The 18246-nt window shown below is 49.6% G+C and overlaps 1 protein-coding gene across 1 annotated transcript in view; it reads right to left on the reverse strand.

Moving 5' to 3' along the window:
- The window catches only part of Ikbkb (inhibitor of nuclear factor kappa B kinase subunit beta), a 59326-nt gene extending 41869 nt beyond the window's left edge, over nt 1-17457 (reverse strand). The window contains exons 1-5 of the mRNA XM_059244296.1: nt 17355-17457; nt 16959-17085; nt 7537-7631; nt 6168-6285; nt 2000-2069 (exon numbers count right to left, since the gene is read on the reverse strand). Coding sequence (XP_059100279.1) covers nt 2000-2069; nt 6168-6285; nt 7537-7631; nt 16959-17063 — 388 coding nt within the window. The 5' untranslated portion in view covers nt 17064-17085; nt 17355-17457. The remainder of the gene's footprint in view (nt 1-1999; nt 2070-6167; nt 6286-7536; nt 7632-16958; nt 17086-17354) is intronic.
- Between the last annotated feature and the right edge of the window lie 789 nt (nt 17458-18246).

Consider the following 18246-nt stretch of genomic DNA (forward strand, 5'->3'; position numbering starts at 1 on the left):
CCTCTATCTTCCAAAAGCTAAGGCTACAGGTGGGAGCCACCTGTCCCCGTTAGAGACTTTTCACAGCTGTATGAGATCTGCATAAATAATCTAATGAGTAGAAGAAAAAATACTTGAGAGAATAACATCAAAGGAAAGCGACCTGAAGCTGTAACCAAAAGGAAGCCACCGCTGCCATGGAGAACAAAAGAAAATGCCCCCCACCCACCCCCACCCCCACCCCGTCTGCCTTCAACCCAAGCCAACAGGAGCAAATCAGGAATTTGGCTGATGGACTTAAGAGATAAAATCAGGTAAACATCTAAGCAAAACACAGGTGGGTGAGACATGGTGTCACGAAAACAAACGGAGTTCTAGACCTCTGGATTAGATCCCGCAGGTGTACAGACAGGGCCCTTCCTGCAGACACACGTGCACCAACACACGGGAAAAACCAGAGGCCAAGAGGTGGCTGCCCCCCCCTGACCAGCAGGTCAGACTGCAGTGATGTCACCTAGTCCTCCTTAGTCCTCCATCCTAAAGGAAACCGTGGGATGCACAGGAAGGTGGATACTCTCCATCACACTGCTTGGATCTCAGCCTTAAAAACATGGCGGGCTGGAGAGATAGCTCAGAGGTTAAGAGCACTGGTTGTTCTTCCAGAGGTCCTGAGTTCAATTCCCAGCATCCACATGGTGGCTCACAACCATCTATAATGAGATCTGGCGCCCTCTTCTGGTATGCAGGCAGAACACTGTATATATAATAAATAAATCTTAAAAAAAACAAAAACAAAAACAAAAGCTGGGCGGTGGTGGCGCACGCCTTTAATCCCAGCACTCGGGAGGCAGAGCCAGGCGGATCTCTGTGAGTTCGAGGCCAGCCTGGGCTACCAAGTGAGTTCCAGGAGAGGCGCAAAGCTACACAGAGAAACCCTGTCCTGAAAAACAAAAAACAAAACAAAACAAAAAACAAAACAAAAAAAACCCCAAAAAACATGGAAGACTGACCCCAATCCCCAACGCCCCTTTTCCTCCCCTCTACCCGAAGAAGCAGAGTAAGAGGCCTCGGACTCATGCTGGCGAAGTTTCTGGAAGACGAGAGGCCCTGGGCTGCAAGGTCAGAGAGCACAGCTGCATAAATGGGGCACATGCTAACGACTAGAGAACCTAAGGAAAGGACACGTGACGTCATCACATCACTGCACACCTTCTATGCCCCAACTGGAAAAACGAAATTTGAGTGAACAAATCATACATGTATAGATTGAAAGGATGAAGTAGGGGAGGGATGAAGATGGGTCATTCCCCAAGATGGGGACATATGTTCAAGGATTAAACTCTAGATAACTCTAGAAACCAAACTATCAACTTGCACCAACCTTGGATGATGACATCATCGTCGTCGTCGTCATCATCATCATCATCATCATCATCATCATCATCATCTTTAAAGCCCTAAGCAAGCTCTGTGGCACTTCTAATATCTGCTTCTCCAGGGGAGGGGCAGAGCTGACGGTCAGAGGCCCACTTCAGTTCCCCAGTGGGGCCCCAGGATCTAGGAGACACCACGCATCTCTACAGGCCCACGTGACTCTCCTCCCTGGGGCCAGCCTTCCCAGGGTGCCGTAAGCATTTGCAAATAAGGACACCCAAGCACCAGTGTATTGAAGAGCGGGTTTTTCTATGCCTGTGGCTGGCAAGTAAGGGCCGTTGTGAGAGTCGAAAACTTCACTACCAATGGATGAACTGTTCAGATGGCAACCTATTTCACTGGCCGTTCCAGGAAAGCAGGGAGTGGAGCCCTTTAGTGGGAAGGGAAATCTCTTACTTGAACACACAGTCATCTGCACCATGACATAGGAAGGAAGGAACTCTATCTGAGCCCTGGATGAACTCCTTACTCCAGTAGGTCCTTTCCACATCTCACCACACCCTCAGCAGAGACAATTCCCTAAATGCCTGACTGGACACCCATCTACCCTGCAGGGCCTGGCCTTGTTTCTAGGGCGGGGACTTACCAATGTCACTCAGCAGGGTAAGGATGGCTCCTTCCCGCAGGCCACAGCAGTTTTCGAACTGGTTCAAGTACTACAGAGAACATGAAAAGCGGGGTCAGATGTGGGTGGTCACGGACCCCTGAAAAGCCCACCAGCGTCTTCTGTCAGTCAGACAGCTGAGTGCTGGTCCTACACCAGGGATCCAGGGGAGCTGGCTGCGGGCAGCTGGGGCAGTAGGACTTGCTCCAGGGTCAAAGCGAGGCAGCAGTCTGCAGGTATCCATGTAGTCACCTCCCTGGCCCTGGCAGGAAGCATGGGAGTCAGCTTCACTACGGCTGCAAGTCTGAAGAAAGTGGCCAGGGTCTAACGCCAACAGTAACCGAGTTTGCTCTGGAGACTCCTGCAGAAAGGGCAGGCAGAGAACACTCACCAAAAGCCACCCTCCAGCCATTCTGCTAAGAGAGTCTTCTTGGATAATTGAATGTGGAGAATGTGCGCTTGCTAAGTGCCTGGCATTGTGCCTAGTTCTGCAGGGATGAATTCAGCAGACTGTACCTGCTCCACCCAGGATCACTGTCCAGAGTCCCACAGCGCCCTCTACCCGCTCCATCCAGCATCACTGCCCTGGGTCCCACAGCACCCTCTACCCGCTCCATCCAGCATCACTGCCCTGGGTCCCACAGCGCCCTCTACCTGCTCCACCCAGGATCACTGTCCAGAGTCCCACAGCGCCCTCTACCTGCTCCACCCAGGATCACTGTCCAGAGTCCCACAGCGCTCTCTACCTCCTCCATCCAGCATCACTGCCCTGGGTCCCACAGCGCCCTCTACCTGCTCCACCCAGGATCACCGCCCTGAGTCCCACAGCGCCCTCTACCTGCTCCACTCAGCATCACTGCCCTGGGTCCCACAGCGCCCTCTACCGGCTCCACTCAGCATCACTGCCCCGGGTCCCACTGTCCTCTACCTGCTCCACCGAGCATCACTGCCCTGAGTCCCACAGCGCCCTCTACCTGCTCCACCCAGGATCACTGTCCAGAGTCCCACAGCGCCCTCTACCTGCTCCACCCAGGATCACTGTCCAGAGTCCCACAGCGCCCTCTACCTGCTCCATCCAGCATCACCGCCCTGAGTCCCACAGCGCCCTCTACCTGCTCCACTCAGCATCACTGCCCTGGGTCCCACAGCGCCCTCTACCTGCTCCACCCAGGATCACTGTCCAGAGTCCCACAGCGCCCTCTACCTGCTCCACCCAGCATCACCGCCCTGAGTCCCACAGCGCCCTCTACCTGCTCCACCCAGGATCACTGTCCAGAGTCCCACAGCGCCCTCTACCTGCTCCACCCAGCATCACTGCCCTGGGTCTCACTGTCCTCTACCTGCTCCATCCAGCATCACTGTCCAGAGTCCCACAGCGCCCTCTACCTGCTCCATCCAGCATCACTGCTCTGAGTCCCACAGCGCCCTCTACCTGCTCCACCCGGCATCACGGCCCTGGTGCTGAAATCTCCACGCCAGAGGTAAAGAAACAGACTGGGGAGTCTACTATCAGCCGGCACACACAGTTGAGAGGCAGGGCTGTAAAGCGAAGCTAAACTTCCTGAAGCTGAGCTTCGAATCCTTTGGTTTCTGGCTCTCCAGTTTATCGAGGGGCTCCACATGCTGCTGTGAGTCAGCTTGTGGTCATTAACACTCAAATTTATAAACATGCCAAAGTTTGTTTACCTCTGCACCATACATTTCACTTTTGTCAAGGTTTTGGTTTGCTTTGAGGTTGTGGGGTTTTTTTGGGGGAGGGGCAGGGGACAGGGTCTCGCCATACTTCATAAATTGATCTCAAATTCTTGAAAAAAAGAGTCTCCTGCCTTAACTTCCCCCATAGCTGGACTATAGGTACAAACAAAGCATGGTGGACTTAAGTTTTGAAATTAACTCTGATTCCTAAATTTACTATCTGCTGATCAAACTGATCTTTCTAAGGCAGTGGTTCTCAACCTGTGGGTCACGGCCCCTTCAGGGGCTGGGCCGCCTAAGACCATCAGAAAACACAGGTATGTATATTACGATTCACAGCAGTAGCAACAAAAATCATGTTACGGTTGGGGTCACCACAACATGAGGAACTGTATTATAAGGTCACAGTGTCAGGAAGGTTGAGAACCACTGCTCTAAGGCATAACATAGATTTTGGCCACTAATACAGATTTTGAACTTTAAAAACCAAAATAATTTATTATTTATTTATTTATTTCATGCATATGGTGCTCTATCTGCATGTACACCTGCATGCCAGAAGAGGGCACCAGATCCCATTATAGGTGGCTGTGAGCCACCATGTGGTTGCTGGGAATTGAACTCAGGTCCTCTGGGAGAGCTGCCAATGTTCTTAACCACCGAGCCATCTCTCCAGGCCGATTTTGAACTTTTAAAAGGAGGAAAAGACAGGCTACCTTATTTAGGAAACAAAGAGAACAACATCATAAAAGCTGTCCCCAGTGCCCTTTCCAGTGACAGCAAGCACAGAGGCCCTTTTATGCAGCCACATCCTGCCTCTCCCTAGATCACCCTGCAGCCCATGCCAAGAGTCATGCTGAAATTTCCATCATCTTTTCCCTTGGCTTACGGGTTCTTTGCTGCCAAAAAGGGCAAGTGTGTATCTCCACTGCATTTCTGAGCACCCTGTCACCTGGTCCCACCCACTCACTTCTCAGTCAGAGCAGGACAAACTCGCCACTTGATTCTAACAGCTTACAACAGCATGGTGGCATTTCCACCTAACCGCAGATAGCAATCGGATGACTGTCACAGGTCAGAGACCAGGAGAACCACGGTGGTGCTGTGAAGCTCTCCATTTCTCTTCCGTTATCATCCTGCTTATGGAAAACAGGTCATATCCTGTCCCCCAGCTACACCACTCTCGGGACTTCCCACCCTTCCAGCGGGAGAATCACTCATGGAAACTTGCCTTTTTTAAAATAAGGGGAAAGGCCCCAAAGAATAAAGAGCGTAGCACATGACGTAAGTCTGGGAAACTGCTACGTAAAGAGAGACGTGAAGGAGCCTTCAAGCCCCGTGCTGTGACTCTTTTAGAGTCAAGAGCTGACCGGAGCTATAGCATGAGTAGATTAAAAAACAACTCACTTGGAGCTTTTCGTTTTCCCAACACTAAATGGCATGGCCCAGGTTCACAGATGGAGAGATGCCCTACACCCGGGGTGGTCTGTGATCCAAGCTCCACATACCCACTGTATGTAGCTAGTGATGTATCTGGTTAATGTCTCAGGGCCATGGCATCTACCTGCGGTGCAGGAATTCTATCTGGGTACCAATATGCTGAAACCATAAAGCAGGCACCTTACAAGAGCATAAAGAGCATCTGGGTGGCACACAGAACTGTCCCTGTGACCAGGGAGAACTGCCATTGCCCTCTGTCCAGTGTGGGTTCGGAGCAGAGAAGGTAGGACACAGACAAGGAAAAGGGGAAGCCTGCAGGTGAGTCAGGATCTGGAACTGCAGCCCTGTTCTGATGACTAAGCTAGCTCCCTTCTGCCCGCTGTGATTCTGAGGAGCATGGTCACGTCTGTGAAGAAAGTCTCTCCCCATTGGACAGCAGTGAGCTGACCCCAAAAGAAAGTCTCTCCCCATTGGACAGCAGTGAGCTGACCCCAAAAGAAAGTCTCTCCCCATTGGACAGCAGTGAGCTGACCCCAAAAGAAAGTCTCTCCCCATTGGACAGCAGTGGGCTGACCCCAAAAGAAAGTCTCTCCCCATTGGACAGCAGTGAGCTGACCCCAAAAGAAAGTCTCTCCCCATTGGACAGCAGTGAGCTGACCCCCAAAAGCTTGCAGTGGCCGGAACATGGCAGAGGCGGAAAAAAGTTCGTGTTGAGACTTCATTCTGTTTCTTCCCTGTGCTCCAGGTCTGATGGTAACTCTTCCTTGTCACGTTAGTGGTCATGTGACACAGCCCGTCTTCAGCTTTCTTGCAGGCACTTCTGACTCAGCCTTTAGATTTATACATACAGAAACCACCCCAAAGGCGGCATCGAAGAGGGAGTCTGTGTAGACGAAGTTAGTTCACTGACTCCTTGAGCTTGCTGGATGATGGTGAACGGTCTCTCTGTTTCTCCCCTCCCAGCGTCCCAGCCCTGCCTAGATGGACCTACATCTCACAACCCAGGAAGACTCACTCTTCGGAGATCTCCTCCTTGGCAGTACTCCATGGCCAGTAGAGGCAAATCATTGGGTGCCAAGTTCTGCATCCCCTCTGGGACATCCCGGGCAGCCACCACATTGGGATGGTTCAGCCTAGAAAGAGGGGAAACCAATAAGCATTCACACTTCAGCTCAAATCCATCCCCCTTGTTCCATATCTCAGCTGATCTCACCTTCCAACAAAGCACAGAATAGCCCGTTCCCTTGGTAACCAAACAGGAGAAGATGGGGGTCCAGGAATGGGAGACTTACCTGGTACTCAGTAAGTTAACATGTTTTTGCTCAGCCTTCCTCAGCCCTCAAAACTCAAACTCCCTACAAGCATATCATGTATCATTTAATCGTCCTTAAAGGGTCCGATTTCAAGTTTTCCTTGTACTGTAAGATTGCTTCTAACAGGTGGCGACAGGGACCTCATGCCATTGAAGGGGAGGGATGATGCAACATGCATGTGGCCGTTCCATGAAGGAGACAACTGCCCTCTCTCTGCTTTTTAAGAAGTGAGCAGAGGACTGGAGAGCTGACTCAGCAGTTAAGACCATGGGGCTCTTCCAGAGGACCTGGGTTTGAGTCCCAGCACCTGGATGCTGGAGTGCAACTGTCTCTCAACTCCAGTTTCAGCGGATCCAACTCCCCCTCTGGTCCCCTCTGGCCCCCTCAGGCGCCAAGCATGCATGAGGTACACAGACAGATGGAGGCAAGACTCATACACATAAAAATGAAATAATTTTAAAAAATGAAAGAAGTGAGCAGGGGGAGCATCTGCTTGATTACTTCAAGCTAACTCTTACAGTGCTCATCTACAGGTCTCACCGGGTGGGAGGATAGCATCCACCCAGGACAGACAGATCCTAGCCCCACACTGTGTGAATATCCACAGAGAGCAAACAGCAGCAGAGGGTCACATGCCACTCTGGAATTAGAAACATAGGGAAAACAAGGATTTTCGTTGAAATATAGAAACTTATCATAATTAACTTAATTACTTGCGTAATTTTTGACAGGGTCTTATGTTGCCTATGCTGGTCTCAAACTCCTAGGCTCAACTATTCCTCCTGTCTCCAGCCTCCCAAGTAGCTGCACCTACAGCAGCACACCACCATGCCTAGCTACGACGACTATCTTAAATTTAATGCAACAGAATTGACCACAAAGTCAATGTAGTGTTTAAATGTTACTCCTTTAGAAGCCTCGAGGACAGGCACCTCCCGGGGCAGCCTGGGCAGTGTTGGAAGAGACTTAGGGTTCTTTTCTAGACACAGCAGGTAGAACGTGCCGCGGCTTCCCTTCCAGCCTGGCAGGGCTGCGGAAGCCGAGTCCGCAGATATGGGCCCAGGCCCTCACCTTCTCATGATCTGGATCTCTAGGCACCAGCGATCTCTGTTCTTCGGGCTGAGTTCCTGTCGGCACTGCTTGATGGCAATCTGTTCACCTGTCGCCTACAGAAAGGGCACACTAGGTATCAGAAGAATTAACCACCAAACACCCGAGCACCACAGAGCCCTGCCGGCCACACAGACACCCTAAAGAACAAGTGGAGAGTCCGGCTGCTCTCTTCACCGTCCCCACATCACAGCTCACTCATCTGCTTCCTCTCCCCAACCAGGGACACCAATCCTCCAAGCCTGCTCTGTCCCTACACCCTCCACAAAACCTCTGTAGCAAATTCCAGGGACGTCTCTCTCCATATCCTAACAGTTGCCATATTAGGTTAAACCACAAGGCGTTGTTGGTGATTGGCCAGTTTCACATGTAAAAATGGCACTTCCGTGTGATTCGACTTAATATTGGCACAGTGGGTGTCTCCATTACTTCGTGCAGGAGTTTTCTCTCTTCAGAGACAAGACAAAGACAGGGTAGTCAACGGGACACAGCTCAAACTCCCCCTTCTTTCACCAGCTCTGCAACCTCTAGGTAAACCATGCAGAGAGTGTGTCTTTATGAAACAGGAACACTGACCTGCCACGATTCAGTGAATGAAGATGAGGATGTAGCAACATCACACAGACAGACAGCCCACAGCGCGCATCTGACAGCTTCACAAGAGGACAGCCCTAAGCATGACGCATACGCTCTCTCTTCTGAAGCTTGGCTTCACTGTCAATTTACACTTATTTACTTTAGAACGTCTCACGAACCCCAGGCCGGACTGATAATCACTATGGCGACCTTGGACTTCTGATCCTCCTGATTCCTCCCTCCCAAGGGCTAGGATTACAGGTGTGCATGGACCACTGTGCAGCTCCTACAGGGATCAAACCTAGGGCTTTGTGAACACTGGGCAAGCGCCCTACCCACTGAAGTACATTCTCAACCGCACTGTGGTTTCTGCAATAGGAAAAATCAATATTTTGTGACTAATGAGCTGGGTGACTGGTTCCTTAGGTTAACAGGTGCCTCTCTGCTGGTACACAAAGGAGTCCTTTGAACAGGGTTCAGAGTCTATGGTTTTGGCAGGAGCAGCAGAGAGAAGCCCTGGTGTGACGTGTCCTGGAGACAAAAGTGACAGCCTCGAGGAAGGCTGAAGGACAACAGTTATCAGTATTCCCCATTCACAGTGACACCAGCCAGTTTGCTGGGAACAGCTAGAAAGAGAAATCCTTTCCGACAGAGATTACTACAATCTATTGCTATAAAAACGCCTACAGTGGGAACAGGAAAGTAGAAGTTTATCCATGGAAAGAATGTTCTGTTCTGCCTGGGAATTTCTCATCTGGGAACTCTAGCATGACAATTTCCGCTGGGGCTTCCCCAGTGGGTTTCTGATGGTTGATGTAATCACCTACCTGGCGATGCTTTAGTGTGTGCTGCCAATTGGATGGCTCCGGAATGTCCTCTGAATGTTCTAAGCACCCAATTTGACTGTGCTTGGCTGTCTAGCTGCATGCTGTTTCTATTAGTCCTTTCACTTTGGCTTGCTACAGACTTAAAATAAAAACTCACTCATTCCAAACTGATGGTGGGTTATTTTCCATATAGAACGAGATTTCTGCTTCCATATATAAAAGGCAAAGGACTGAAACCTCTAAAGACTTCAAAATCAACTACAGTCAACATAGATAATACTGTCAGGCCCTGTGAAGGAGGTCCTAGAGGCCCCAGAGACCATTTTCCTCACTTGTACATGTTATGAAAAGGATCCTATATCTTGTAAGTGTGCAATTCACACAGTAATGAGTGGGGCTTAAAATGACATGCAGGGGACTGTGGCAAGACCTCCCAGCGGGCAGGTGGCTGTCATTAGGATCCAGCTTGCCTCGTATTTGCCCCAACGGCCCAAACTCCCGCTTAGACCACCTGGTAAGAGAAGGAAAACGGAAATCTCCAGACACAGCGGGCAGTTGTCTAAATGTGGCCACCGATCAACAAGTCAACCTGAAAACTTCAGAAATGGATGGCGGTGTTCATTACCACTCTAATGCCCGAGCACAAATACTACAAAACCTCCAAAGTATTCTCAGATCTGTTTGTAGTCCGAAACTAGTGCTTACGTTATCCAAAACGCAGTAATCTCCATGCCTAGTTGTCTGCTATATTCTAAGTATATAACCAAAATAACAACGAATGCCGGAGCAGGGTCCCCACCCACAAACCCCACGCCTGCTGTAGGAGTCAATTCCCATCTTCCCTGGAGTCTCTGTAGCCCCTGACAACACCAATCTACTTCTGCCTATACGGATTTCACGATTCGGACATTTCATGTAAATTGAGTCACACATGTATAATTTTAGACTGACCTTCTCACTTAAAGACACATCTCTATAGTCCGTTCATGCTGTAGCTATGTGTCCCCTTCTGTGACTTCAACAGGCCAGCCCACAGGAGGCGGCGCCATTAACTGGGCTCTGTCCCCACATCGCCCTTTCCTTTTCTGTCTGTCAGAATCCTGATTTTTAGCCAGGATTCCAAGGCTCTCTCTGAAGAGCTGACTTCCTTTTAATATTGTAGCTCCTACTGAGGCTGAATCAATCAACGTGGCTACACAATCGAACCCAGGGAGAAGTCCATCTACAGTCTTCGAGAGTGAGAAGTCATATTAAAAAAGCATTTTTCTAGTTGCTGTCCACTCTCAGAGGCCACAGCTCGGAAAATTCCATACCTCGAGATCATGAGTTTCCAAGTGGTCTGCCCATTCGCAAACTGACCGGAGCTTAGTTTTCAGTTTCACTTCCTATTAGTGTTTAGATTCAAATATTTTTTTTTTTCCGCCCAGTTCTAGGTTAGTTTCATCAACAGCAAATCCAACCAATGCTGTATGCTAAGGCTGGAATGTTGACATTTAATTACTTTTGTAACAGTATTAAGAGCTGAGACTCCCGCGAGCTGATCGGGTTGTAAGGCAGCCATGGGTGAGACGTCATCACGTAGAGGCCTTTGGCCTTCCACCAAGTGACGGCGCAGTGAGAAAACTCTCATCAGATGCCAGAACCTTGACCTCAGCCTCATGCCACACCTGTGCTCATGTAGGAACCCCTAATTAAATCCAATGGACCACACACACCTGCAAGACACAGAAGCAGGGGGATGTGTCGGTAAGAGGGGTTCAGTGGGAGGAGGGATAAGAGAAGTGATATGATCCAAAAGTGTCAAATAACACAATTAAAATTATTTTAAAAAGAAACATACCCCTCCCCCCCAAAAAATCTATATTAAATTATTTCCCAAATGCTTGGAAGATGATTTTTACTCACTTCGGTATGTAAAGATTATTCTTACCATTAAAAATAAACCACCCAGCCTCAAGAACTCTACACTGGCTTTCAGTCAGGGAGAATCTCCAGAGAAGCCTAGGCTTGTGGAAAGCGGAGTTCTACAGATGAGAGAGAAGCGGGAGGCCAAGCCGTAGTACAGAGGGGAGCTGGTGCAGGCACTCCTTCATGCAATACGTCTGCACTTTGCTGCTGTAACCGGCCCTCCTTCATGTAACACTTCTGCACACTGCAGTAACCAGTGCTCCCTCATGCAATGCTTCTGCACACCGCTGTAACCGGCGCTCCTTCATGTAACACTTCTGCACGCTGCAGTAACCAGTGCTTCCCTCATGCAATGCTTCTGCACACCGCTGTAACTGGCACTCCTTCATGTAACACTTCTGCACGCTGCAGTAACCAGTGCTCCTTCATGCAATGCTTCTGCACATCGTGTAACCGGCGCTCCTTCATGCAACGCGTCTGCACACTGCTGTAACCGGGCTCCCTCATGCAATGCATCTGCATGCTGCTGTAACCAGCGCTCCCTCATGCAATGCTTCTGCACACTGCTGTAACCGGGCTCCCTCATGCAATGCATCTGCATGCTGCTGTAACCAGCGCTCCCTCATGCAATGCTTCTGCACACTGCTGTAACCGGCACTCCTTCATGTAACACTTCTGCACGCTGCAGTAACCAGTGCTTCTTCATGCAATGCTTCTACACACTGCAGTAACCAGTGCTCCTTCATGCAATGCTTCTGCACGCTGCTGTAACCGGCGCTCCCTCATGCAATGCTTCCGCACGCCGCTGTAACCGGCGCTCCTTCATGCAATGCTTCTGCACACTGCTGTAACCGGCGCTCCCTCATGCAATGCATCTGCATGCTGCTGTAACCAGCGCTCCCTCATGCAATGCTTCTGCACGCCGCTGTAGCCGGTGCTTTAGCGGGTCTATGGTCACACGAAGATGCTGTAACTCATGTACACTACCAGAGGATGACAAAGTCTAGGATGGAAGACTGAAAAGTCTGCACATCTCTAACTTTAACAAGCAGAGCAGTGTGTTGTGTTCCTATGGCGGTTGTCACAAATTAACTATAAACCCAGCTGCTTAAAGCAACACAATCTTACAGCTCTGTATACCACAAGTCTACAGTTTTCCTAGTCAAAAATCAAGGTAGCCGCAGAGCTCTGTTCTCTTCTACTGGCTCCAGGTCATCCATGATCTTGCAGCCAAGCTTGGGCATATTTTTGGACTTACGGCCCTTTTACCTCATCCTCAAACCCACTAACGGCCATCTGCATCTTGCTCACCCAGGATCAGTCTGACACTGACTCTCTTGCCTCCCTTTTCCACTTTTTCAGGACCCAGGTAATGACACTGGGCCCACCCACGTAAACTAGGCAGGTGATTAACAAAGCTAGATTCTCCCTCACCACGCAATCTCAAAGATCCAGGAGACTAAGGTATGGACACCTTTGGGGAAGGAGGACAACTCTCTACACAAACTACATGGCAAGTGAGCAGACCCACTGTGATTAGGTAAACTTGTCTGGCTACTCATTGGGCGACGGTAATCTCTTGCCGGGTGTAAACACTGGAGCTAATGCACAGTTGTTGGCTGGCTCGACCCAAAAGCCAAGATAACCTACACAATGACACTGAAAAATACAGATGTGAGAACGGCCTTCACTCTCCAAACCTAAAACAGTTAACTAATGGAGACTAGAACTGCCTGTGTCGGCTCAGGTTAGCCCTAGGGTTGTCGGGGAATCCTAACGTCTGAGGCCTGGCAACGTCTGAGATAGAAACAAACTTCCCCTTCTACAGTTGTCTGTTATTTTTGTTCTGGAATACGAACATTGGGAATGTGCTTGTTGGCAGGAAAATTCACATAGCAATAAAGGATTTTATTTTCTCCAGAATGTATATCGATATACAGATAGGTATATAACAATAATTAATGAGAAAGGAGGCCATGAATTTCAAAGAGAGCAAGAAGGGGTCTATGAGAGAGCTTGGAGGGAGGAAAAGGGAAATGATGTAATTATAATCTCAAAAAAATAATTAAAAAAAAGTTAGATGCATCTTTATCACTGATATATCAAGTAATGCAGACAACCTTTCCCTATGAGAAAGGGCTACAACTTCTTCAGTCTTCCCTCAACGCAGACACAAAATGACACAGTGGCCTCCAATATTGCCCACAGATGTCGGGAACAGACTCAAGGGACGAATGTGTTGCCGTCTCCTTGAGCAAAGTAAGTACGCAACACTGAATCCCTTAGACCTTTGGCTCTTCATCCACAGATGGAGAAAAAACTCCACCCATCCAGTGATGCCAATTGAAATGAAACGCAGGGTCCGATCCATAGGAAGCCCTGGGCAAAGTCTGAAATTATCAATCATTTCCTTAGATGATGCTCTACCCAAGTAATCGCCTCGTTTCCTGACAGGCCACCTAAAGTCCACTTCCTCTCGAGAACCTGAAGAAGCTCCATTTCCTCAAAGTCTTCCCTTGCTACTGAGCAAGCAAGAGACTCCGGACAGAGGACCCAGCCCAGCTAGCATGACGCTTTGTTTTGAGACAGCGTCTCACTGTGCAGCCCTGGCTGTCCTGGAACTCACTATGCAGGCCAGGCTGGCCTCGAACTCACAAAGATCCACCTTCTCTGCCTCTTGCGTTGCAAGTGCTGGGGTTAAAAGCATGTGCCACCATGCCTGGCTGACACACGACATTCTTGATAAGCAGCGGTCATTATCACTTTCACCCAGGAGCACTTAAATCTAGACTCAGTCATGTTTCTAAGAATTCATTCAATGTGAGTAAAGACAAATTCAGGACAGTGTCTTCTCTTTTTATTTGTCTGCATGGAGCTCAGGGTCATGCCCAGCAGGTCCTTAAGGACCTGAGTTCCAAGATCACACATTAAAACACGGAGGCAAACAGAAGTGATCTTAGCCTTATCAGTAAAGGTTAGCAGTGCTTTGTAGGAGGAATAACTGATAACACCTTCCCTTCTAACAGCCAGCATGTTCACTACTTCCTGTCATCCTCACACGGGTCCCCCAGACAGGCTAGCCTCCTCCCGCTTAGATCATACAGACGATGTAATATTTGCAAAAGATCCTGAGACATTACCACAGGGATTTGCCTCACGTCTTTCCAGTCATGCTGAGAATCCATAGTGCACGCCGGAGGTTGTGACCCAAATCCAACAATGTGGCAAGTGACAGTCAGAATCCCAACCATGTTCAGTGTGATTGTGAGACTGTGTGGCTCCTTCCCCTGCCTCCCCTCAAAAGGAGTTGCAGGCTGAGGTCCCTGGAGTTGGGTCTTTTTCCTCTCTCTTTATATCTCAAGGTCTTCTGAAAACATTAGCCTACCTGAACCACAAATAGTTTGTGCTGGGCCCTGAGCTAGAGACTTAGGGGTGTTCCTATGCAGCAAAGACTGTCAAGCCCACGCCGTGGGGGGGAATCAGGAACCAAGGGAACTGGAGAAGGGTCATCGCTACACTGCTCTTTTTCCTGGGGAATACAGGTTTGAGCACGTCTTCGTTTTTCCTTAGTGCTTCAAAAATGGCTTGGATTGACTGTAAAGAACCAAATAGTGCCTCCAAAATAACTGGGAATGTGCTGGGTGTGTCCTAAACTCTAGTTCCAACCTGGAGAAGCCAGGGTGGGGTATACGGTCTGGATCCAAACAGATGTAACGTTAACACGTTTCTGTGTATTACCTAAGTCCCCCGCGCTTCTGTTTTCTCAGCTACACAATAGGATTAGAGCTGTCAACTCTGGAAGTGAAGCTTGTAAGATAAGACTGGTACACAGCTCGGCGGCGCGTAATGCAAAACGAAACCTGCTGGAAGACGCCTGAGGCTGGCATGCAGTAGCTTACAACAATGACCCTGGTTCTTAGGCAGCACTTCTGACTTGGGCACTCCTGGGACAGCTACATATATTCTCTTGCTTATAGACAAGAGAAAGCATGTGACGTAGCAGGAGGAAGCCTGATGCCAAGTACAACTACCGCATCTTAGCTGCATTCTTCAATGCAGCGGCACATCCAACGGAAAACACGCCGCATCTTCTGATCTCAGCTATGGATTAAAGATTGCTTCTACGCATCCAAAGCAGCCCCCTGGCTTTCCCTGAGGATCAGCCCATGAAGACGTCAGAGGGCTACAGGCAGGTTCTTCTGGCAGCAGGACTTTAGCCGGACTCCTCCTCCCCAACTCCGACCCCCTATGCCCTCTATCCCAGCCAAGTCCTGTTCATTTTACCCCGAAATGAACCTTAAATCTGCCCACTTCTCGCCATCATCACCACCATCAGCCAGGTTAGTCTCTCACCTGGACCACTCAATTCTGAGTCAAGACCGTAATTGGAGCTGTTTAGGAAGGATTCTAAGGGTGGCTTCTAATTTTGGTTATGTATCTCAAGTGTTACCCAAGACTGGAATTCAAAAAAAACCAAAATAAAAATGCGCCTAGCCGGGCGGTGGTGGCGCACGCCTTTAATCCCAGCACTTGGGAGGCAGAGACAGGCGGATCTCTGTGAGTTCGAGGCCAGCCTGGGCTACCAAGTGAGTTCCAGGAAAGGCGCAAAGCTACACAGAGAAACCCTGTCTCGAAAAAACCAAAAAAAAAAAAAGAAAAAAATGCGCCTCTGGAGAGCATCCTCCTGGGTCTATCAGCAGGTCCCGGAACTGGCCAGGCAGAAATGAAGATACTCTAAAGAGACACTTTCAAGCCGGGCGGTGGTGGCACACGCCTTTAATCCCAGCACCGGCAGGTGGATCTCTGTGAGTTCAAGGCCAGCCTGGGCTACCAAGTGAGTTCCAGGAAAGGCGCAAAGCTACACAGAGAAACCCTGTCTCGAAAAACCAAAAAGAGAGAGAGAGAGAGAGAGAGAGAGAGAGAGAGAGAGAGAGAGAGAGACCTTCAAACATTGAACCCCCAAAAGATGGGAATTTCCCCAGAAATTTCATGTTGGGAAAGGAACAGGCACCACCCAGGGGGGAATTTGTCTTCTGGAGAAGAGATTTGTAACAAATTCTCAGAAAATCTTCAGTGGTAGGCTGGATCACTGGACTGCTTTGATGTGAATATCCTTGGCCTTCTATTTAAGCCTAAATCCCATTTAGGATCCTGAAGACGGACTTGGGAGGTTTTCGGGGTCTCTCTGTCCCAATGTGACTGCATTGACGGTATCTCCCGCTTTCCACTATGAATTTGACTCTTTTAATTGGCTTATTGGGAACAGGTGGCTTAGGGCACAGGCTGTGACCCCCAAGTTCTACAGTTACACATCACATCTGGTCTGAAAAGTGGTCTGCAGCAGCAGGATGGATGGAGCTACAGAAATACCACAGGTGACATGTATGCTTTAGGAATGACTATCAACTAATTATTCAAATTGCACAAAATAACTCTCATACGGTAAATGGGTCCTAAAGGGAGTCTTGCAAAGAATTTGAGTGTACTTAAACCGCCAGGACAAACCAAAAAATTTGGGAGAACAAAAACTTCTAACACAAGAAACTCACGCCAGACACATAAGGGCTAACATAATGAGAATATAATCAGATCCAAAAAGAAATCAGTCCACATCACTCGGCATCCTATGCGCTGCCGATTGTCACCCATTATCCTTAACTCTGTGTTTTGTTCAGTGCAGTACTACAATAGACCGCGGAACCATCCACTATTTAAAAAAAAAATTTTAATGTAAAAGTTATTTAAAATATTTTTATAGCTCTCATCTTTTAACACTGTCTGTATTCTACAACGTCCACCAGCTTGCAATGTATTACATGTTAGTCTAGTATTAGTAGACATAAAATTTGAAATACTTAGAATGGCAGCTTACTCTTTGTATTGAAGTAGCTTGGCTAATAAGGTTTTTAAGTGTCAGTTTAGCAGCTCTCAGACCCCCCTTGGCGGTCCCTTTTTCTCACTCTCCCATCAGACCATGCCAAGAACAGGAGGGAGTCCACTCATCCACACGGGCCATGACAGAAGCAGCACCAAGCAAGCCCACCTACTGTTCCCCGGGGCCAGAGCGCTCACCTGATTATGCCATCGGATGACGTTTCCAAATCCCCCGGTCCCGAGGCGTTCCTTCATTTCCCAGGCCCCACAGGTCTGGGTGGGGAGGGACGGTGACCAGCTCATATCGATGCCCTCCCTGCTAACTCTAGAAGCAAGCAGGAAGAGAGGACAAGTTCAGAGGGACAAAAAGCAGCAGGTGGAGGGGGGGGGGGGGAGCAGCAGCGGCTGCCGCCCTTCAAGGTGAGGGAAGGAAGCAGACTCTGGTTTAGCTCAGAAATAAAAGTTGCGTGGCCCGGGGCCCGGTGGCGGGTCCTGTCCTCGCCGATCGCAGCCACAGACCCCGGGGAGGTGGCGCAGGGTGCGCCCACGCGAGCCCTTCCACGCGCCGCGAGCGGCCCCTCGCGGGGGACTCACCTGCCCCAGGGGCCGCGGGGCCGCCAGCGACACCCACAGAGGACATGAAAACTTAGGGTCCCCACGCAGCCAGCCCAGCGCCACTTCCTCAAACACTTCCTGCCCTGACGTCACGGGGACTTGGCGGGTCTTAAAGGAGACGTGCGAGCCGCGAGCCGCCGACCCGGAGCCACAGCCCGCCCGCAAGGGGGTTCTGGACTTGGCGGTGGCGGGGCGTGGAGAATTCTTTACCTCGGCGCTTTTTCCGGGCTGAGCTTGATCCCACAAGCTAGGCAGTTAGCAGGAGGGGAAATCTGCTGAGCCCCCTCTAGGACTGTAATAAGAATTGCCTCCCCGCCCTCCCCCCCCCCCCCCCCCCGACTGCCCACTCATGAGTCTGGATGCTCCTGGTGCAGGGCTAAGAATGATAAACACTGATGCTCCTCAGAAAGTAGTACACCACCATCCCCCTAAAAAAAAAAAAAAAAAAAAAAAAAGGTGAGGGCGTACGAAAACAAAGCAAAACAAAAACTAGTAGTGTCTACCTAAGCTGGAGTTGCAGGTGCAGCGTGTGGGAGGCCAGCTCCCACTTTTTCCCCAGGGTACTCTTGAGGAGAGAGGGATAAGAAATACTAGGTAGAAAGATAGTGGGGAGAGAAGACAGAAACACAGGATCCACGGAGGACCTGGATCAATATCCACTGGCTCCTTCTGTCTCTTCAAAGGGGCTTTTTATAGGAACGCCAAGGGGTAAGGCAAAAGACCTCCCCTAGCACAGCCAAGTGCAACCCTTCCAAATACCCGGTAACCACGCATGGTCAAGCCATCCCTTAATGCAGTCCCTACTGGGTAAAGCATGCTCAGATCTCACTAAGTAACCTCTGTGGGTCCCCACAGCAGCACTAATAACAAC

Source organism: Peromyscus eremicus, chromosome 17 (genome assembly GCF_949786415.1).
Source record: "Peromyscus eremicus chromosome 17, PerEre_H2_v1, whole genome shotgun sequence".
In the NCBI taxonomy this organism is placed as follows: domain Eukaryota; kingdom Metazoa; phylum Chordata; class Mammalia; order Rodentia; family Cricetidae; genus Peromyscus; species Peromyscus eremicus.